At 49.8% G+C, this 22,552-nt stretch overlaps 6 protein-coding genes across 6 annotated transcripts; 4 read left to right on the top strand and 2 right to left on the bottom strand.

The window, feature by feature from the left end:
• Positions 1–66: 66 nt before the first annotated feature.
• Positions 67–3,259, top strand: N7466_009454 (Sec7 domain-containing protein; the record flags this gene model as incomplete). The annotated part of the gene is made up of 2 exons (XM_057168843.1): positions 67–580; positions 639–3,259. The coding sequence occupies 2 exons, from the start codon at positions 67–69 to the stop codon at positions 3,257–3,259; spliced, it is 3,135 nt and encodes a 1,044-aa protein (XP_057017549.1).
• A 2,339-nt stretch (positions 3,260–5,598) lies between these two features.
• On the top strand, positions 5,599–6,847 carry N7466_009453 (putative RING finger domain protein; the record flags this gene model as incomplete). The annotated part of the gene is made up of 3 exons (XM_057168842.1): positions 5,599–6,147; positions 6,231–6,489; positions 6,540–6,847. 3 exons carry the CDS (start codon positions 5,599–5,601, stop codon positions 6,845–6,847), a joined length of 1,116 nt encoding a protein of 371 aa, XP_057017548.1.
• Positions 6,848–7,030: 183 nt separating this feature from the next.
• Positions 7,031–8,017, bottom strand: N7466_009452 (DNA/RNA non-specific endonuclease; the record flags this gene model as incomplete). The annotated part of the gene is made up of 1 exon (XM_057168841.1): positions 7,031–8,017. The coding sequence occupies one exon, from the start codon at positions 8,015–8,017 to the stop codon at positions 7,031–7,033; it is 987 nt and encodes a 328-aa protein (XP_057017547.1).
• Positions 8,018–9,178: 1,161 nt separating this feature from the next.
• On the top strand, positions 9,179–10,821 carry N7466_009451 (Zn(2+) transporter ZRT3; the record flags this gene model as incomplete). Its single annotated transcript, XM_057168840.1, has 3 exons — positions 9,179–9,233; positions 9,293–9,423; positions 9,487–10,821. The coding sequence occupies 3 exons, from the start codon at positions 9,179–9,181 to the stop codon at positions 10,819–10,821; spliced, it is 1,521 nt and encodes a 506-aa protein (XP_057017546.1).
• A 1,047-nt stretch (positions 10,822–11,868) lies between these two features.
• On the top strand, positions 11,869–12,909 carry N7466_009450 (alpha/beta fold hydrolase; the record flags this gene model as incomplete). The annotated part of the gene is made up of 1 exon (XM_057168839.1): positions 11,869–12,909. One exon carries the CDS (start codon positions 11,869–11,871, stop codon positions 12,907–12,909), a length of 1,041 nt encoding a protein of 346 aa, XP_057017545.1.
• A 663-nt stretch (positions 12,910–13,572) lies between these two features.
• On the bottom strand, positions 13,573–20,892 carry N7466_009449 (uncharacterized protein; the record flags this gene model as incomplete). Its single annotated transcript, XM_057168838.1, has 3 exons — positions 13,573–18,605; positions 18,653–19,259; positions 19,321–20,892. 3 exons carry the CDS (start codon positions 20,890–20,892, stop codon positions 13,573–13,575), a joined length of 7,212 nt encoding a protein of 2,403 aa, XP_057017544.1.
• Positions 20,893–22,552: the final 1,660 nt, after the last annotated feature.

Here is a 22,552-nt window from a genome sequence, read left to right as displayed (position 1 = left end):
TCAACAAATTCCAACCGCTCTGTACGATCAACCCATTCTCACAAAGCTCGAGGCAGATCATCCACCATGGAATCGCTGGCCGAAAACCAAGACGATTTGTCTCCAGTCCCATACCTTGTTTCTTCAGGACGCACCTCCACTTCGACGACTGGCCGTAAGAGCTTCGGTGATCTTTTCAATATCTCTCAACGATTAAGGCAAAACTCGGAGCCCCCGATTCCCCGTCATGGGTCCCCTAGCCTCGGTGGCGCATCAACTCCGATTTCGAAGCCGGATTTACCACCCATTCCGAAGAAAGAAGAGGGCGATACACCCGCTAGTTATCTGGTCAAACTCGAACAAACTATACCTCGAAACTTGCTTGGAGGTGTGCTTTCCCAGTCGGGCGATGAGTTCTTCAAGGTTACTCTACGAAAGTACATGAGATCCTTCTCCTACTTTGGTGATCCGATTGACATGGCCATCCGAAAACTCTTGATGGAGGTGGAACTGCCAAAGGAAACACAGCAGATAGACCGATTTTTGCAAGCGTTCGCCGACCGATATCATGAGTGCAACCCGGGGATTTTTGCCACCACAGGTATGATCAATTAGGGTTAGACGTTCCAACTTCATCAAAAAACTAACAAATTCCGCAGACCAAGCTTACTTCATTGCTTTCTCGATATTGATTCTCCACACCGATGTATTCAACAAGAATAATAAGCGGAAGATGCAGAAACCCGACTATGTCAAAAATACTCGTGGTGAGGGCGTGTCTGATGACATCCTTGAATGTTTCTATGAAAATATCGCCTATACGCCGTTTATTCACGTGGAAGATGCCAATTTGCACGATCGTCATCTGACAAAACCCCGTCGCGCATTGTTCAAGAGCACAAGCACCGAAAATTTACCCCGAGTGGCACGGGATCCACTTGATCCATACACACTGATCATGGATGGAAAACTTGGGGCATTGCGCCCAAGTCTGGGAGATGTGATGGATCTTGAGGACTCGTACAGCCACTTTGGATCCGCTGGCCCGCCAGATATGGATGACTTGCACCAAGCTTTTACCAAGTCAGGAATTTTGCAAATCATTTCCGCGCGTTCTCGCCCTGATGCTTTCATGCAAACTAGTCTTAACAACCCTGGAGAGTCAAACCCGGGTCTGGTTGATATCAAGGTAGCGAAGGTTGGCTTACTTTGGCGAAAAGACCCGAAAAAGAAGCGGGCTCGGTCACCTTGGGCCGAATGGGGCGCGGTTCTTACCTTCTCGCAGCTTTATTTCTTCCGAAATGTCAACTGGGTCCGGTCATTGATGGCACAACACGACAGCTACGTGAAGAACGGACGGACGGGCACTTTGGTCTTCCGGCCCCCGCTTGCCGAATTCAAGCCAGATGCGATCATGTCTACGAATGATGCTGTTGCTTTATTGGACACAAGCTACAAGAAGCATAAGCATGCTTTCAGTTATGTCCGTCACAATGCACTGGAAGAGATATTCCTTGCGACATCCGAACCGGAGATGAACGATTGGCTTGCCAAGCTTAATTATGCCGCAGCATTCAGGACCACTGGAGTCCGCACAAAAGGCATGATCGCCACAAATTACGAGGGTCAGCGATATCGTACCAGCCAGCGGGCCGATAATGCCTCGCTCAACTCCCAAGAGTCAGCTGAGAAGGAGCCTCCATCACCAAGCATTGCCACCGATATTGTTGCAGAGTTTGTTGCTGCTCGCAGGGAACTAATGAGCCAGAAAATTCGCGAAACAAATGAAAAGCTTTTTGTCACACAAAAGCAGCTTGAAGAACTTCTGCGAAACGCACGCCATCTTCAAGTTTTGACCCCAGTCAATCCTCGCGCCCGTGAGAACGTCATCATGGCTGCAGGACGCATGGCAGCGAAGCTCAAGTGGGTTAGACAGGATCTTTGGCGCAACAAGTGTTATCGTGAGGTGCTTCTCCGGGATCTGGGTGAACATGAAAGCTTTGTTGATTTGCAAGCCAAGTCAGTTTCTGACCAGACGGCATCTGAAGATGCAGCACGGCTTGCCTCCATCTCGGGGCCTTCAGTGATATCCGAACCTGGTATTGCCCAAGCTCCTAGTATCATTCACACGGCTTCTATTCATGATACAAACGAACCCACTGGGGCACCAGTTGACCTGCCTGTTGATCTTGATTTTCTCCATCAACCATCGACAGATGAGATGCGTCGTCCAAGCCTCCCCGCCTCGACCACCTCATCTGATGCCCGTGTTGGCCGCCCACTTTCCATTGCCGCTCTGCCAGACAAGCTATCTGAAGGATCAGCAAATCAGCTAGAGCGTGAGTCTTCTGTTCTCAGTCGAAGTAGCAGATTTGACGGGGCTAGTCTTGGCTCTCGGGCTTCTAAGCTCACCTCTCCAGTGAGCTTCGATGAAGGCGAGGAACGGTTGCTCAGAGAAACAGGCTTATTGGACCTGACTGGCTCGCCCAAGCCTCGGAAACAATCCAGCAATGTTCCCGAATCAGAAGGCGAAGGCAAGCCAGATGAGTCTTCGGAAGTTTCTCAGAGTGACAACAAGCCCAGCCGAGTACGACGCAGTCTTCACCGTACACTCCGTGATTCGCACCATCATATCCCTCGCCACCACTCCCGTGGAAAGAAGAACCGGGGTTCAATATCCAGTATTCCAACCCTAGACGATGACGAAAGTGTGCAGGATGGTGAGGTACTGTCTCGTAAGACGCCTAGCTTCACCGTTCATGGCAAAAAAGCATCAGTTGTCACGTTTGGGTCTGAGTGGCAGAACATGCCTCCCGAGGAACGCCTGAAGCTCCGCAAGCCAACCCCCCACGAAGAGCCGAGAGCCTCGGAGCCTGCTATACTGAGCAGCGGTGAGTCGATGACTTCACACCACACCCCAGGTGGCCGTCCTCACTCTATCCGAAGTGCGAGCACGGCAACACGTCTCAGTCTCTGTAGTGATGACGATGAGCCCACCATCGACTACTTCAAGGACGCCTACGAAACCTTTGGAGACCCACTGCCAAAGCTCAACACGGATGCAGATATCTCGGTCCCACCCGAAGAGAAAGACCCCAACCAACGGTCAGAGAATGACAATACGCCCCGTCCAGCTTCAAGTTCTGGATCTGTGATATTCGGTCCCCGCCTCACTTCACCCTCCGAAGATAAAACCCCTCCCTCTACCAATTCTTTTGGTGAACGAGCCGTGGAAAAGCCTTCTTCTGAAAATCTACGGCAACAAGCTGTTGGCGCATGAACATAAGCATGGACATCATCTTTATCTCTCCCACCTACTACCGCTAGGCTCCTCTCTCAATCTATCCATCACTGTATAGCCCCACACCTTGTCATCTACTGTTTTACGACTATTATACCCCTTTCAACCATCGCGGTTTGTTTCGCCCTGGTGTTTTTTCTTCTTCTATTTTTCTTGCGTCGACATCTCTGTTTTCTTATGGGCTTTGGATTCAAATTATGTATTCTTATTGTTGCGGATAGCATGGAAAGCATTGATTGGTGTGTTGTCTTTTTTTCATGTTTGCAATCTACCTCTAGCGTCATTGTCCCTATCTGTGTTTCGTGCTGCATTTCATGTATCGTCTCGACTCCTGCATGGCCTTTGTCCCCTTTGAGCGCGAACGTCATACATTAGTTCGTGTTGATGGGGTTTTGGGTACATCCTATTAGACAAAAGCTCATCTATCATGGATCTTTTTGAATGATTTTATCAATTTGCATCTAAAGTAGCATATACTTGTTTCTTAATATCAGTATGTAGATTGCACTTGGACAAATAGTGTGGCAAATGCACGGAAGCAATATAGTAGATGAATCAAACTTGTCATCTTTTGAATATTCCCTGACCAGCATCAACAAGGATGCCATTCAAATATCCGGATTTGACGGTCTAGCACTCAGTTGGCTAGCAGAAATTTCGAACGTGCCTGAGAATATTGGAGTATGCAAAACCGATCCTGCACTTGTTTCCTGTCTAAACGGGAGCGATTTTGATAAAGTCAGTAACTAAAGCCAGATCAGAAGAAGAAAAGGAGATCTTGCCAAGGGACTCACTTTGATTGCGATAATGATGATTCAGCGAGGAAAAACTTCCAAAGCAAGCAGGTCACTGCGAGTTAGACTCGGAGAATGAATGATGTCGGTCATTTTTCTTTCTACTTCTTGGAAGACCCATGGAGTTTTAATTCCCATGTGCTCTTGTTGCATCGAAAAATGCTCTCTTTTCCAGCTCGCTGCTTTTTCTCATGCAAAAGCCCTCTTCGCCTTTCCAGAGGAATCATTTGAGTAGGCTTTCCCCACGCGACCTCCCCAGTTGATTTTGCAAGCTATGTAAAAAAAATTGGTCGGTGCTCAAGAATTCCAGAAGTCTTTGTAGGATATCCAAATTTTATAGGGAGTGGCATCTTTCATTATGCAGAATCTTGCTTTCGTCCAGTTGGCGTGTATGGTCCGTCTCGATTTGTGAGACTCAGCTGGAGATAGACCGAATAGAAACTTCAGAATCGTAATCTCTTTTATTCCTAGAGCAGGTGAGGCTTGGCTTGAGCACCAGCAGTTGCTAGTGTGCTCTCATCTAATGACTAGATCCTGTGTCAGAAACCACAATTTTAGGTCACGATGCCCGAGGTCATAAGCACTCACTGTATGGGTTTGAACCTGCAATACGCGTTGAAAGGAGCACACTTCTTCAAAACGTAATTTGCATGTTTTCAGTATCGCATGCAATATCTTGACTTCCAACAACGTCCCGATCATCGAGTACGGTAACATGGAAACACTTCAATGCAAAGTAGAAGCGAAACTCCTCCGTTGGATCTTGTAGCTCCATGGAATCTTCCGATGGTTTCGGATATGTTTGGCGCTCTTGCTCTTAAGCCCTGCGATAGGTTCTCCAGGGACTGCATGGATCGGAATTTTCCTGTTCGACCCCTGTTTCTTAATAGAGCAGGTTGATCATGTCTTTGAAAATCTCAACTGCAACAACCATAGTGTGATGAAGAAGGTTGATCCAAGATGAAAGAGGCTATTCAACAAGATACTAACTGATGCCGAAGAGAGAAGTAGAGAGAAGAGGAAGAATCCTTGGGAAGAAGAACAAGAGAAGAGAGCAACAAATGAAAGTAGAGCAAATACGCGCGCAAGCATGTGATACCCCAAGTAAGCCCCAAGCCTCAGGCCTTAGTCTCAGCTTTATGGCAAACACCATCTAATCTGACCGCTGGAGACAGGGAAAAATCGCCATTTGCATACTTCTTCCTAGTGTGTACTTGATACAGTACTAGACTCAGCTTTTCACGTGCGCACATCCAGGATAGCTGTAAGATAATGTACATCGGAGGATCATGATTCATGATTCACCAGAAGTAAGTAGAAAGTAGTAAGTAGTAAGTAGTAGTAAATGGGTTCTATAATTCTGCACCTGATCAGGAAGGCGGTCTTTAAAGCGGCTCTCAAATCAACCAATCAACACCACCAACCGGCCAAAATAAACCCGCTCAATTACGACATGCAAGCTATCCATCTCCAACTCTAAATCCAAAAGTCCCCAAGCACCTCACAAGCTACAATCTCAGTAACATGGCGCATTCAAAGCGCAACACCTCCCTGCCGCACTTTACTGCATACGAACGCAGCCTCCTCCGCGACAGCTGGGGCTCAAAACGCAGCGTAATCGGCCGCGATTCCTTCCTCCCCTTCGCATCCTGCAAACTATGTCTCCAACCCGCCCGAACCCCCGTCGTGGGCTGCGCAACCAACGGCGACCTCTTCTGTCGCGAATGTGCAATCAACGACCTGCTCGCCCAGCGCCAGGAAATCAAGCGCCTTGAGCGCGAGCGCGAAGATGCCAAGAAGCGCATCGCCGAGGACGACAAGCTAGCGCTGGAGGAGGCGAAGAAGAAAGAATTGGCGGATTTCGAACTTGTTTCCATGGGACTGGAGGCTGGGAAGAAGTCCGGGACGAAGCGCAAGGCGGAAGCTGAGATTGAGGCTGTTGCGGCGTTTAAGGCGCGGGAGGTGGTTGTTGATGGGAAGCGGAAGAAGGTTTTCGAGCTTGATGAGGAGGAAATGAAGAAGGTTTCTAGGGAGGAGCAGGAGAGGTTGAAGAATGAGCTTAAGAAGGAGAAGGTTTGTTTTTTTTTTTGTTTTCGGTTGGGGGTTGTGCGTTTGCGCTTGGTGCTTTGGAGCTGATTTGGAATCCCTATATACAGGTTGAGTCTAGCAAGTCGGCGCTGCCGTCTTTTTGGGTTCCGTCCTTGACACCGAATACGGATGCGGATGAGATTGCTGCGAACAAGACTGTGAAATTGGCGCCTATTTGTCCCGGTTCTTCCGATACCAATCGGCATACCTACTCGCTCAAGGGTCTGGTCGAAGTGAACTTTACAGAGGAAAAAGGATCGGATGGATCTACGGCAAGGATCTGCCCGAGTTGCAAGAAGAACCTTAGCAATGGACTCAAAGCTATGCGTATGTTTTGGGCTATCAATTGACTTGTTGGATTGGACTAACTTGCCTAGTTACTAAACCATGCGGCCATGTCATTTGTTCGCCTTGTGTTACGAAGTTTATGACCCCACAGGACACACCCGATCCTCATGCTTCGAAGGAAGAACAGGAATCTCACCGCCGAGTATTATGTTATGTTTGCGAAACAGATCTCTCGTCAGGGTCCAGTCTGGACAAAGCAGATGGAAAGAAAAAGTCCAAGAAGAAGGATAAGGAAGGCATTAGGCCCGGTCTAGTGGAGATCAGTTCCGAAGGAACAGGCTTCGCAGGCGGCGGCGGAAACGTGGCTACGAAGAAGGGGGTCGCATTCCAATGTTGAAAGCCGGACAAAAGAAGAAGAACAAAAGGCTGTACAAAAAAACGTGGTTGTCTTTCTATTGAAGGGCTCCAAAAATACCCATATAACTTGCCCGAGGGCTAAACTCCCGAAACCATGCAATAACCATGTCCTTGATATCTATACACAGAGCCATCTGGCTAAAAATCGATTCCCCCGCAAAGTCTAAGCGAGCTTCTTCTTGGTGTTGTTGAACTCGCGAACAGTGATATCACACTTGACCTCCTGACACAAACGGCGACGACGGCCCAAGTCGAGCTTAGCGGCAAACTCCAAGCCAGAGGCGCGCTCCAAAACCTCCACTGGGACCTCAAACTCCGACAGACTCTTCTGGTTGGGAATGCGGGCATTGGGCAAAACAAACGCACCCAGCGCAACCTTGCCATTTGGCGAACCAGAGCCATCCTCTCCGTAAATAACCTTGTAGAAATGCGTCGGCACAGCAACGTTGGGCGGGTTTCCAATCATCTCGTAGTTCACACGCCACTTTCCATCAGGGTCCCGGTGCGGCAGGTACAGGGGTCCGGTCACGACACGCACGGAGGGGTACTTCTGCGTCAGGTTACGGCAGAAATCCTCAAAGTGGGCCCAGTAGTCGCGGTTGAAGCCCTCGCCGACCTGCGGGCACATGTTGCTCAGTGAGAAGGTGCCATCCATGGCCTCCTGGGACCACTTGGCGTCTGCAGCAGGCACCTGGTGGCCGCGGTCATATCCCGAGCGGAAATAGTCGGACAGCTTGGCGCGGAACAGAACCGGGATGGAGGTATCCTCGAAGAAGGTGCTGTGTTTGCGGTCGGCGTTCTTGATCAACAGGGACTGCGGTGTGATGTGCTCGGCGACCCAGGCGGGATTGCGAGTGCGGCGGTCGTAAGCGCCGTGCAGGGGGAGAGAGGAGATCTCGTCGGCGACCGGGCCTGGGAATCCATACTGGAGGACACCGGCGGGGTCAACGGGACCGACTGCCTTGGCTGCGAGGGTTGGGGTTTGAGTGGTGGTGGGGACTTTGGCGCCCGCGCTTGGGGGTGGGAGTTGTTGATACTGCTCCTGCTGCTGTTGAGGGCGGGCGGGCTTGGAGGAGTATAGGAGTGCGGTGACACCGGCACCGGTGGCGGCACTCGCGGCCGCGATGATGGCCAGAGTTGCTTTGGACATTGTCACAAAGTCTGGTCTGGTGTTTGGTTGGAGTCGCGGAGAAATGAAGAAAAAAAATGGAGATATCGGCGCGGATAAGCTAATAACAGTATGGGGAAAAACAGAAGTCACGGGCCAATCGATGGGCCACATGCTTTATTTTGTGCCTGTGACCTTTGGGGAAAAATCATAACAAAATCATTTGATTTTCTGTTGATCTCACATCTCATTGGATCCCAGACCAGCTGTGGGTTTGTACAGCACAATCAGATGTCGAGTCACAGGGCAAGGCCCGTTCACGATGATCTGCAGTGTAACCAGGCGTTGCCTTAGTGAACGGTTGGAGGTTGAACAAGCATGACATCTTTACTACTCTATACATTGGCTCTCCTTGGAATACCAGATAAGTTTATTTTTCTGACTTTTTAAAATAAGACTTATACTCACAATTGCTAATAATGAGCACTGAGGGAGGAAACATTTTAACATAGTACTCTATACTGGATACTAGAGACTTCTCACTTCAGTATTTCGAAGAGAAAACACTATGAACATTCAAGGAAAGCAACTTTGAAATTGTCAATAGCTTGAAATGACCAACTTTTATTTGTTGTCTAGTACACACTCATACCAGTGGATATTCAATTAGTATGGACAATTGAGCCAGTGCTAGCTTAGTCTACCCCACATGGCTATACATTAGTACTAAAAGCTATAGATAACCAAATTGAAGGTCAAGGTCTTCATATCTGAAAGCAAGATAGATGTGATTAATCTCTAGATTCTCATAAGTAATGCAAATTCATAATTATATTCTTTTGACATTCCTAGTCCAATTTCAAGACTCTTTAATTGGTTGTTCATGCATTAGGGCTCTGAGGACCTTGGGAGGCAAATGGTCTGAGCTGCTCCTGCTATTCATGGGGGAAATAAAGATGTAGGAATCTGGGGGGCTTTGAGCTCTTCTCCTCTTTAACTCTTCATTTCTCATTTCTTTTTATTTTTCTATTTCTTGAACCCATAAATTTCAAGCTAAACTGTCCATTCTTAAGATCGAACCCATCTAGCAAAAAAAAAGAAAAAAGGCAAAGCAACAAGAGGCGAAAAAAGAGCTTGACCGCCAACAGATCAAGCCTCCGTTTCGAATGGGACTTGAGTACATCACTACTCCATAACCAAATTATGGCTGCCAGCAACGACCTCCGGGGCTGGGTGATGAGCGCTGTCTCGGGCGTGGGTGAGTTTAACCTAATCAACATACCAGCAAGGGCATAATTAACAGTCTTTGGGGTGTAGCCTGCGTTCTCGGGGCCACCGTCATCTGCGCCGATCTGGTAGTGCGGCGGGTCACCAACGATAAGACCTTCCAGATCGCCAACAGCAATAATTTCCTGTCAGCCTCACTATGTCTGAGTGCCGGTGTGATGGTGAGTGACATGGGTCAAGCTTGTCTACCTTGTGCTCCTTCCAGATCTCTAACCCAATCGCAGCTCTTCACCTCTCTGTATAGCATGCTCCCCACGTCCCAAGACTACCTCACACGCGCCGGCTTCTCTCCCTCCGCATCCGCATATATTTTGATCGGTCTCTTTCTGGCCGGTGTCATTGTCATTAGATTTGTATCCGGGTTTATTCACCGTTTCATCCCATCGCATGTGGTCGATTGCGCCCATACTCACACCCCGGAACAAGACCCCGAGCGCGGCGAAGGTCAACTCGCAGCACACAATGATCATCATAACCATTCCAACGGTCACACAGAGCGAACCCCTCTTCTGCGACCGACCCAACCTGAATCCTTCAAGTCCACTCCGGCGGTATCACAACGGATGGAGCCCGCGTCACGGACCGCCAAGCGCGAATCCTTGCGTGCCATCTTCACCCGCCGCTTCAGCTCACTGATGGGTGGCGTCAAGACAGTATGCGACGAAGACGGTCCGTGCTATGGGTTTTCGCAGACCTGTGGTCGTGAATGTATCAAGGTACTTCCAAAGGCCAATTTGCCCCAGCACCAGAGTATCGCCGTGCAACTAGACTCCGAGCAAGACCCGGCACTGGATGCGGCCATTGACTCTGTTCTGGCCTCATCTGACACGGGACCCTTTGACGCCATTTCTGCTCAGCATATTGTCAACCATGCGTCAGCTAGTGCAACAACTTCCTCTGCCTCATCCCAGGTGCATCTCCCTCACCATTTGGATGACCCTAGCCATCACCATTCCAACACTATAACCCACAATCATCATAACCATAACCATAACCATAACCACGGTTCCCATGATGAAGTTGATCATTCCTCCAAACCCGCAGGGGACAGCACCCATCACCACCACGTCCCACAAAACGCCTTTCTCTCTATTGGCCTTCAAACCTCCCTTGCCATCGCCTTGCATAAATTACCCGAAGGCTTCATTACTTATGCGACCAATCATGCCAGCCCTACTCTTGGCTTGACTGTGTTCCTCGCACTCTTCATTCATAACATTGTGGAAGGCTTTGCCATGGCCTTGCCACTATACCTCGCTCTCGGCTCTCGTTGGAAGGCCATGTTCTGGTCCAGTCTCCTTGGTGGGATCAGTCAGCCGGCCGGTGCCGGTCTTGCCGCTCTGTGGATTTGGACCTCGGGGCACACTGGCAATGATACAATGGGGCCGTCCTGGGGTGTATATGGAGGCATGTTCGCCGCCACGGCTGGCGTGATGACCTCTGTCGCGTTGTCGCTGTTCAGCGAAGGCTTGGCACTGACGCACCATCGAAGCATGGGCATCGGATTCGCAGTCGCGGGCATGGGGATGATGGGTGTGAGCTTTGCCTTGACGGCTTGAAATGTTTCTTTGGATCCAGACGGCTGTTTGTTTATCTTCTTCTTTTTTTTTGTGTGTGTTTCCGCCCCGGTGCTATATAAATAAACAGAAAAGATTGGCGGCCGGCGTTTTGTATTTGGCATTCACAGGGCCGGGAGAACTTGCATATTGCATGAGTATGTGGTACACTATTTGGTATATTTTTATGCCCTATCGCTTTACATATCATGATTGGCGACGATACTCGATATGGAGTGGTTGGTACAGTTATTTCATCCGACGAATTACGAACAACTGTTACTTTGAGTTTATTAGAAAAGCACATGTCTTCTAACTCAAGTTCTTCCAATCTTTGATGTCGAAAATCTCAGTTCTAACATTGAAGGGGCGGCTTCCCTGATTCGGTTATAGAGAACCTTGGAAGATGAGATTCTAGGGTTTCAAATGTTATCTCTCTCGAGGGCTTAACGTTGGAAGTAGTTGACTAACCCACAGACTATCTCGTCGGCAACATTGGATATTAAATCTTGATAGTATTTACAATCCGCAACTTCCTCATCCTGTCCCCAATGTTATGGTCCGCATAAAGTGGACTACTGTGCAGACAATTTGACAGCGCGAGATAGTCAACCCCTGCATCTCAGGGATCAAACAATTGAGCCACGGAGAGATTGCGGAAACGGAGTGTCCTCGCTCCAAGAGAAGCTAGGTGCGCCTCTTCAAGCCCCCACGCGAGTACCTGACCAGTAATGGATTGCTTGGTACGGGGAATGATGCCCAGTGCGTTCCAGAGCCAGTGGGGAATCGGGATATTGATTAAAGCTTCCGAAAAGTGGGGGCCAGAGCCACAACAAGGTGAGTTCCGCTGCACCGTTACATGAGGAGAGAGTCAGCCACTATAATGTGGGTCTGGCTTGCCTAAAGTACATAATTGTTACGAACACCTCGCAGGGAGCAAACCTAAACGCCCTCAGAAAAACAGCTATTTTCCTTTCAAGCCACTGTCTGCGCCAGCCACGAACACCAGGGAAGGCGTGTGATTGTCTTTTTCCAGTTCAATTCCTCACAATGAGGGTCTTCTCTCTTTTCGGCGCTCTATCGGCAATCCTGTCGTGCACGGTGGGCGTCTCCGCATCTGACCCTGACCCGATTGGCACGATCTACGATGGCCATGTCCCAGCCAATTTATACGGCTCTAACTATACCTATCCGTGGCCGGTGAAGATTTTCAAATTCTTCAACCAGCATCAGCATCTGGAGATGGCGTTCATGGACGTTCCGGCCGAGCGCGACACTGATAAGGAAAAGACAGCAGTCTTGCTGCATGGCGGTAACTTTTGCGGAGTTACTTGGTCCGACACGGCGCGTCAGCTATCTGCCGACGGCTACCGAGTGATCCTGCCCGACGACATCGGCTTCTGCAAGTCGAGCAAACCGCAAGGGTATTCCTATAACGTGCAGCAACAGGCGGAGAATATCAACAGCCTGCTGACTGCACTGGACATCGATGAAGTCACCGTCATTGGTCATTCCATGGGTGGTATGATTGCTGCCCGCTACGGCCTCATGTACCCGGACACCGTCCAGCAGCTTATACTTGTTGATCCACTGGGCTTGGAGGACTGGGTAGCCAAGGGTGTGCCTTACCTGGCCATTGACGCAACGTACGAGTCTCAGGTCGTGCAGAATTTCACCACTCTCAAGGCGTATGAGCAGGCCAGTTACTTTTATAATTCTACTTGGGAGCCTGCTTACGACACTTGGGTGGATATGCTTGCCAACATCTATGCAAGCGACTATGGCTCAGAATACGCTTATGTGATGAGTCTCGTCACTGATGCGCTACTAAGTCAGCCTATTATCTACCAGCTTCCTCTCCTGAAGACACGCACCTATCTAATGGTAGGCGAGAACGATGTGACCGCGCTTGGGAAAGCATGGTCATCTTCAGCCGTGGCTGCAACTCTGGGTCATTATTCTGTCCTTGGACCGGCTGCCGCGGCCCTGATCCCCAATTGCACATTCCATATGTTCCCTGGTCTAGGCCATGCCCCGTTCCTCCAAGATCCCCAGGGATTCTACAATGTGCTTTTCTCCTGGTTAGAATAACAGGCATCAGGTGGTGAGCATTCTATCCGGACATTGCCCTCCATTTTCTGGGAGGGTACTTATCAGATGGCAAAAAGTAGTTGACGGGCCTTGAAATTCTACTTTCATAAATTATGTTATAGATGCCTCCTACTGGGGTGACACAACTAATGTTTTTTGTCTCTGGAATTTCGAAACTGTATATTCCGATCCATCAATGTACATAGTCCATCTAGACTAAGGTAGTATAAATTCTATCCATGAACATTTGAATGTTTGTGAAGTGAAAATGCTTTCTTTTAGAGCTAGAGACTTACATGTTTTTCTATGTATGAGGACCGCGCGTTATTAAAACACCCTAAAACACCCTAAACCCCAAGATTCACGTGATGGTCGTACGTGATCATGCACATGGTTTTTATACGATTTTTGTCCTCATATGGATCAATTGGGAGTTGTGCACACGTGGTTTAGAATTTATTTGAAAAATTCAAGAATATATGGATATTTCTTAATTAAAACTGAACTCAACATTAAAATATTCAAAATAGTGACATAGTACACATAGATACACAATTTAGTCCTCCATAATCATCTTCAATCCTTTTTCAAAATCCCAGAACACCAACAATACAAAGAGAAGTCCAACTCATTCATCAATTTGTTTCTCCCCCATCACCTATATTATAGTGCCTGCACCGAGATTCTTCTCGCTCCAGAACCACTCATAATACCAGCTCCGCTCGATTCCCTTAGATGATTATGGTGCATCTGTCCCTGGTCATCCAAGTCCTCGATATCAATACTGAACCGTCTTGGTCTAGACCAAACACCAAATGAATCCCCGTGCGCCGCCCCAGCACCCGTCATCTTGCCAGACAAACCGAACTGCTCTGTGACCTGCTCAACTAGATCCGCATGCGCGGAGGATCTCGCAACATTTGAGCTACTACCAAGACGGCTCTGGGCCCGACGCATCAACTCGATATGCTGCGACGCCGCGTCCGCTGCCTCCGGATCCGACTTGGCGTCGGAGTCATTCAGTAGATCATGGAGCACACCTTCGTGCAGCGTAGCCGCAGATGCATGATCGCCCGATGCAGTGAAGAGGCCGGAGAGCAACTTCGTCATTTCCAACGTGACGTTGTCGTAACTTCCCCATACCTGGCGGAGATTGTAGCAGATATCGCGACATAGCTGGATCGAGGACTCGATTGCGCCGCGACAGAAACGTGTTTCGACGAGGCGGCGGCCAATCCAGACAACCACGTCTGGGGTCCATGTTCGTTGGACGATCCGGGAGGTCCAGAGTTGGGTCAGGATTGCTTCGAGGTCGTCGAACATCTCGTGTTCGCCCAGCAGAGTGATGATGTCGTTGAGCTCGTGGAAGGGGAGATCGACTATCTCGATGCCGAGGCTCTTGGAGGAAGCCAGGAGTTCCTGGAGAAGCAGCTTGGACTTCATGGACATCTCGTTGGAGATCTTCTCGTTTTGGCAGCGGGTGGCCTGGTGTCCGCTGAGATACAAGCATAGCTTCGTAGCAGTGATGATGCTATCGTAGTTGTTCAACCCGTCCGTGAGATGCAGGAACGAGTGCAGGACACCTGTCACGTCACTTGCATCGGTGAACTTGCTCCCGTTGCAAAGGTCGCGCACGAGACTGGTCGTCGTGTTCAGAATATTGGTGTTGTAGTTCTCGGTCCGCACCTCGCGCAAGCAGATACTGTAGAACTGCTGCACAATTTTGCGGTCGGCAACCTTAGTCGCAGACAGCGTAGTGCAGAAGTATTCGTAGGTCCTGGTGCGCGTCTCTTTCGAAACACGAGTGCGCTTCTGCTCCGTCTGTAGGGTCGCGAGTCGGTCACCAGAGATAAGCGTCGGGATGAAGTCATGACCTGACAGATTCTTCGTAAAGGACTGCTGTGTCTGCATCTCGCGAGCCATCTCGCTCATGATCTGGTCGTAGCTTGCGCGGCGACCGAAGGCTTCCTCAAAGGCAGCGACGAAGACAGCATCCCGCCGTTCTCCGAGCGTCATGACCGAGGTGTCGGAGCCGTAGATCACACGCTGGCGAAGCTCATCAAGCATGCTGTTACCACCTTCGATGAAGCCACACTCGAGGTAGATTGCAGCGATCTTGCGAGCCCATTCCTTTGTCATGCTCGATTCACCACCTGCGTGGAGGACGTCAGTGACGTAAGTGTGAAGGATAGCGCAGCCTTGCTGGACCGAAGTGTGCGTTCCCTGGCGGGAATGAGCGAGGGCAAGTTCGCGGAGCCACGAGAGAGTCGTGGTGGAGAAGGAGCCCTGTGTCTTCTTCGCCAGCTGGAATTCCTCTGTGTAGAGGGAGCGGGCTTCCATGGTGGAATCGCGCTTGCGGACGAAGAGCTGAGCGAGCTTGTGCTTGAGAGTGATGGGCAGTGGTGCGGTCATTTGATCCAGACCCTTCGACGACTGCGAAGTTGGAACCCACTCGGTAGTCTGGAACGGCTTCTTATAGAGCGAAATGGCCTGATCGATATACTGCTCGTTAGTCTCGCACAGCTCGGCCAAGAGAAGAGTCGCGCTCAGGGTCTTCTGGTGCGTGGGACCGTAGACATTGCTGCAGGTTGTCACGTATTCCGAGGCAACCTTGTATTGCTCCGAGAAGTTACTGGTCTTGATGCGGGTGGTCAGAATCGACATGTAGCCGATGTAAGTCTTTTCGAGCATCTTTTCGACCCTGAGGCGGTCGTAGGTGTTCATGCTATCTTCAATAACGACGGTAGGCCACATGTGGCGGTAAACGTCGAGGGCAGCATCCCACTGCAGCTCCTTCTCGTAAAGGGACACAAGTGCAATGGCAGCTTCAAATCCCTCGGGAGAAACCTTGCCGTCGGTTGTGGTGCAGCTGTAGATGCGCTGGTAAGTGCTCTTGGCCTCATGCGTCATCTCAAGACGGTTGGCGAGCGCAGCCTCGAGATAGAAGTTCTCGATCGTATGCTTGTGAGTCTCGCCTAGTCTGCCAGTCAAGAAATTGCTGACCGAATGCAGAAGAGTCAAAGCTCTTGTGAACTGGAAGGTGGTCTCGTAGAATTCAACAACGGCCTTGGCAACAGCGAGCACCGAAGGTACGGGAACCCTGTCAGATGCCACGAGCGATCCAAATGCATTCTCGTACACGATAGTAGCCTGTTCCAGATGCAGTCTGCGAATGTGGCAGTATGCAAGAATGAGAGCAAGATCTGCGATCGGAGGAGCAAGCTCCGTCGAGAACATCTTGTGGGAACCAGCTTGCTCAACCGTAGGCCAGACGTGTTGCAAAACAGCCTTGGAGCAGTCGCTGGCTTCGATCCAGTCCTCTTCGCGGACATAAATGCTAGCCAGATTGTGGCAAAGGATCAATGTTGACACGGAGAGGTTGCTCGACGACGAGGTGATGGAATCCAAAAGCTCAACCATCAGTCTGCGGTCTCTTCCAGAAAGAGAATTGCTGTCCTCAATAGAAACGGTGTTAGCCATACTCTCAGCAAGAGATAGAGCCAGAGCTGTGGCTTCGGCCGTGTATTCCATATTCATCTCCTTGTAGTAGCGCCACGTCAGGATGGACAAAGAGCGATCCAGGCTGTACATGTGCATTTCGCGAGTCTCGGCGCGAAGCAGCTGCACGCGCTGCATCATTTCCTGAGAGTGGATGCCAGTAACCTCGAGATCTGCGACAAGTTCGCGGATTATGACCTCGGCCTCGTCGCTTCTGCCCTGGCGGCGCAGGAATTGGTAATAAACGAGAGCAACGTTGGCCTTCTTGTCCATCATATCAACAGAGTCAATGTCCCGGGAGTTAAGACCAGCCCACAGACTAGACAGCATGCCCTGGGCTTGGGCCTTTTCACCCTGTTGCTCGTACAACTGGGCCATGTACAAGGTGTACTTGATGCGACGCTCATCAGTAATTTCCATTGTACGAACCACGTTATCGTATTTGGTTCGTGCAATGTCGCGGCTCATTTCATCACTTCCGGTCTCAGAGAACTCGCTGGTCAGGAAATCTGCAGTCTCCGAAGACTGACTCGAGTTGGTACCGTACTTCGTGAGAACCTGCTGGTAGAATTGCTTGGAGATAGTGTGGGCAGAAACTTGCTCGGATCGGTACTTGTACATTTCCACAATTATTCCAAGGTACTTGAGACGGTGACTGAATTCGACGCCGGTAATCTCTGAATCGGTCAAAATCAAATACTTCATGATGTCCTCTTGTTGGGAAGTCATGGTGCCTCGCTCAGTGAATGACTCTGTCATCATCTCGGCACATGTCAAGGTGATAGTGGCGGACTGGCCAAGCAGCTCTTGACTGAGCTTCCAAGCCTCGTAGCAGTGCTCATCAGCGTGACTAGCATGCGCGTACTTGGAGACACGAGCGCTGAGTAGCAAGCTTTGAAGCAGTGCCTTTGATTTTTCACCTAGGACCAATCGGCGAATGTCTGTCGCCAGTCGATACAGTTCAACCACACTGGATCGAGTGAACTGCGACTCGCGACAGGTCAATTCAAGACGAGCAAAAAGAACAGTCACAGGGACTAGCTTTCTGAAGTTCGCGTTGAATGAGAATTCGCCCTCATCGGTTACCAATTGGGAAGAGAGGAGGTGCGAAAGCCAGTATCGAGCAGTGTACTCCAAGATGACATATCTGTCGAAGAGGCGATTGCGCTCTTCCATGCTCAGCTTGTCCATGGAGACGTCAGTCTCCTCTCGAACACTGAGCTGCACCCATGCGAGACATCTCGTAAGGAGGTCGTAGTGGGCCTCCTTTAGGTTCAACGGTGCTTTGGCACTAGCCGACCTAGCTTGATTGAGGATGTGATCGCGAATGCAGGTGTGGGCGAAAGAAACGACACCGTCACGAGTCATAACGATAGGACTTAAAGATTTTCTCCATCCACTATCCTCGCGAGAGAAGCGTGATGCGAACGTTGTTGTCTTCGCGTCAACAGCCAAAAGCTGTTCAACTTCTTCAACCAGCAAGGGTCGCTCGGCGGCGGCAAGCCATGACATGACGCATTTCGCCTCATTTTGGCTGAGATCCAGATGCTTCATATGGAAGTCGAGCAGCTCTGGCATAGACTGAGGCAGTCCCTGCACAGATTGAATAGCCTGGCCTGGAGTTCTCTGCTGTCGAGCATACTCAACAGCCATCTCAGCCCAGCTAAAAGAGCCCTGAGATCTCTTGACGATAGTGGATACAGCGGTATCGAGCTGACCATTGCTCATTGCCGTGTCGGACTCAAATCCGGGTGCAAGCTTCTTGTGGACATAGGCTTCCAGATCAGTCATGGTCTGGGATGGCTGCATAGTGAAATGCTGGATGCTACGGGAGCTCATCGTCGATTTGAGGGGTCGAGTGAAGACGATCATCTTCGAGCCCTCGTTCTGCTGAGCCAAAACGTCGCTGAACTTGTCCATGAACTCAGTGGCATCCGGGTCACCGCCCTTGATCTGGTCAAGGCCGTCGACCACGAACATGTACTGAATATCAGACTCGAGTCCAGTGCGAATGCCCTTCCAAAGACTGTCCTCGACTTCCGCTTCCCCGGCACCATCGAGAGCGCTTTGAGCTGCCTTTGCCACATAGAAAAGAATGTCCTCTTGGATACTCTTTTCAATGACACAGTGATCCAGCATCTGGTGCAAGATACCTTTCAGAATCCGCAACGGCAGCGTTGCAACGGGGATGTCGGCGCCTGTACATGTTAGCGTGAAATTCCGAAAATGGGCCTTCTATGCTTACGGATGGTGTAAGGAATCACATTCCAGCCTTCATGCTCCGAGGATTCCTGCATTCGGTCGACAGTCCACTGTGCCATCGCACTCTTTCCAGAGCCAGATCCACCGGTGACCAACAAGACGGGTGGCTTGCCCACGGTGAAGTCATACAGGGTGTTGTTAAACCACTCGAAAGATCCCTCAGCCAAAGTATGACTACGAGAGTCGAGAATGAACTGCAGAGGACGATCCTGCACACCGAGGAACTGGCGAAGACTGCCAAGTTCTTCACTTGCATAAATCAACGTGCTCTGCATCACTGTATCGGAGGTTGCAGACTCGACGATGGCATTCCAGTGGGTCGAGAAGCGGGTAGCGTAGGTAACAAAAGCCGCATCAACATTGTGGCTGATGACGGTGTCGGTTTCCTTGGCTTTGAATCCTTCGACGCAACTGATTGTGGTACTACAGACCATCTCCAGGAGATCGGCAAAGACGGCAGCGGCTTCGGGCTGGAGCTGCGGAGATGGCTTGTAGACACTCTCGTACTGAAGCAGTAGACGAATGCCCACGGCAACACGACCGTATCTGCCAAACACACTCTCGAATATGTCCGTGTTGTCGATATCAGACTGGTAGTTAGGTTAGTCAATTTGAATACATACTTGCCCTTCAAAAACTTGGTTTGCTTACCTCCAGGAGCATGGTTTCGAAACCCCAAATAAGCTTCGCGGCTTCATTTGCTCCAGGAGCGAAAGCACCGATCGACTCCCGTAGATTGTCGACTGCGTATGCCAGCCGCGAGGCCCATCGAAGGCAGCAGTCAAGTCTACTTCCATCACGAGGCATCCAGCGGAGACGTTCTCTAGCCACCGAGTCGAAGAAAGAATCCACGGTCGGGCTGCGCAGACTGATCTCGCTGGCAGAGCCGCCCAGTTGAGTCTTGCATTTCTGCGAAACGGCTTGAACCTTCTCTTGGAGCACAGTCACCTTGTGGCTGGAGCCTAAGCTCATGATTGTGCGCGATCCTCCTGCAACCGTGCTGCTCTGTGCAGCCGACCTGGTCGTCGTGGTGGTAGTGGTCTTGCCACGGGTCACGGGGCCTTGGCCCATGCCACCCTGAGAGAGTCCTCGTTTGCGAGAAGCGCCTGGACCAATGTCTTGCAAAAGGCCTCCGCCAGCAATACCTATCATGCGAGCCTGAGTTGTCGACTTTCCTTTGTTTGACTGCCCGGCTGCACTTGCTTGTTGACTGATGCCACCTCTGCCCATGCCACTGGCGCCACCGATAGCAGCACCACCGAGGGCCGCACCACCAATTGCACCTTGACTGATTCCTCCTCCCTCTCGCATGGATTTGTGCTTCTCATGGTGTCGGCCTTCCGTGCTGAGTCTCCTCCTCTCGGCAAGCTTTTGTTCAATTCCCGGGGAAGTAAAGACATGGCCACCTGAAGAGGTGTTTTGTAGGCCGTTCTTATCGCCAAAAACGTCTGAACTAATATGTGCTTGGCTGTAGAGCTCCTGGTTCATCGAATTGTCGGTGAAAGTTCCGCCAGCCACACTGGGCTTTTCGATCAAGCCTTTGCGCAAGCCTGCATTGCTGGAACCAGCAGCCGTTGCTCCAGTATCAGACTTGGATTTGTACATGGGCGATCCAGTTGCGATAGTAGCTCCAAGCAGGCCAGCTCCGGTGCTTGCTCCTGCTGTTTTTGCGGCTCCTGCTGCTCCTGCTGTTCCTGCTCCATATCCAGAACCAGAACCAGAACCAGTAGCTTCTGTTGTTCCTGCTCCGGATCCAGATGCGGTGGCCCCGATAAGATCTTGTCCCGTATCTCTCTGGTCCGTTCCTTCAAATCCCTCCGTGATAGGACCCTTTTTGATATCGCGATTCGGGCCAAATCCTCGGCTGCCAAAGAGTCGATGGCCAACCTCGTCAAAACTCTTCTTGTCGATATTTTCTCTGTCCAAGCCAGTTTCTTCCATGGCTCCACTTGCGTCTTCCTTGATAGCGGTATTCTTAATGTTTTCTCCCTTTCCAGTCAAGTCTTTCAGACCGCCGGTATCCCCAGAGGTAAGATCGCTCTTGATCTCCTCTCCCTTGTCCCTAGCTTGCTGCTCAATACCACTTTGACCAGTAGTTTCTTTGGACGATGATTCTTTAGAGTGGCCCAAAGACATTTTTCTGCTAATTTTCTTGGTAAACCAGGAGCTGCTACCCTGGCTTACCTGCTCGGAATCGGGTTCGGTGTTCATAGGGTTGGACATGATGTTGGTGTGTATGTGTTATCGTATACGGTGAGATATAATTGAGTAGAATAATAAGGTATGTTTTGTGAGGCGGAAAGAAATTGTGACGTCGTCAAAAAAAGTAGATTGATGTTATCATAAGTCGTTGAGTTCAGTTTGTAAATATTCAGGAATGATGAAAAGAAAAGGGTAAAAAGTAAGTCAGGTTCGACGGGAATAAGTAGTAAGTAGCCAAGCTCAGAACCTCCTCTTATTATTGCATCATGAATCAGCTCGGGGTTGCCGAAATTAACCCCCAGCATCGAGGGGTCCATACCAAGTAAGAGACTTTGGATGCGGTTCGAACCGGCTGGGGACGAGCCATGCCATGATTTTGGTCTGTTCCAAGGACTGCAAGCGGATCAAATGAGTAACTGAGGGCGTTGAATACATCGGTACCAGTATGATAGTAAAGTCGATGATGCGCAAGGGCAGCTATCAACAGCCCAGGTGGATCTTTTCGAGCAGGTGATGTCTCCACAAACTTTCTGCGTCGTCACTGTTTATATTGATGGCCAGATCCAAAGCCATAGTAATTTTCAGATTGAGCTATCTTCTGTGTGATCTTGGTAGTCTGATATGTTTGTCTGCAATTGGCTTCAATTGCTAACGATGATTATCTAGCGCACGCATTGGAAGTTGGCGTCTTCAGAAGGCAAGCATACCCATGACGATGGTATAGAAACTGAGCTCATAAATGACTTCAAATGTATGAATGTGGGGTAAATGTGTACATTGTGGAAACAATGGAGCACAAGTGGACGGGTATCCCACACGAGGTTCTCTGAGTGACGTAAAGACTTTTTCTCCCTAAGAAGAGCAAGAGAGAAGAAAGCACACGAGGTGAGGTTGAGTGGCGCTTAGTCATCCGCACCACCCTAAATTTAACCTCAACGCGAGCCCCGCGATCCATGGGTAAATTGCATTGTGAGGTCATTTCCCTCCAATATCTCTCACTTCTAGACGCTCATCCCGAAGGTCCCGGCTACTCATGAGATCATGCCGCACATGTACTAATAGATACCGGGATTTGCTTTCTAGTCGGTAAGGTCATCGGCCAATTATGTCATTCTGCCTCATAACATCGATTGACGAGTAGAAGGTTAGGACGGTCTAAACGATGCATTTATTGGCATTCATTGGGAACAAACGCTGACCGGTGGCTTGTGATCAAATTGAGAAGTGGTTCAATGCGAATAATGGACTCCCAATTCGTAGCAGTCTGTACTAGACACCCTTGTCACTTGAATCGTGCTGCACGCAGGCATTCCTTGGACTTCCAAATTAAACTTCTTCGAGTTTCTTATACATATCATCAATTGCTTTATGAGGAATAACTCCATAAACGTCTAATTGTTTTGGCTTATCCTTCTGGAGGTTAGTATGTATAAATGCCCCGAAAACGGTGTGTTATTCGACAAGACAATATAATAAGTATCACTTCATGCCAATCACTTCTGTTTTCTAGAAACTTTAAAAAAGCCAAGTTCAGTTAGAATTGCCGATCTGGGGAGTGAACGGACCGCTGGTTTGAAAAGTAACGCCGGACTAGCATCGGGTTCAATTGCTTGACTTGAGTGAGCATGTAAGCCATGGAATGTGGTCCAACGAATTCAAATGTTATGGATGGAATGTTGTT

The sequence above is a fragment of the Penicillium verhagenii genome, assembly GCF_028828195.1.
Source record: "Penicillium verhagenii strain IBT 33310 chromosome Unknown utg000009l_segment0_segment0, whole genome shotgun sequence".
Taxonomy (NCBI): Eukaryota; Fungi; Ascomycota; class Eurotiomycetes; order Eurotiales; family Aspergillaceae; genus Penicillium; species Penicillium verhagenii.
This window is presented reverse-complemented; position numbering and strand designations above follow the sequence as displayed.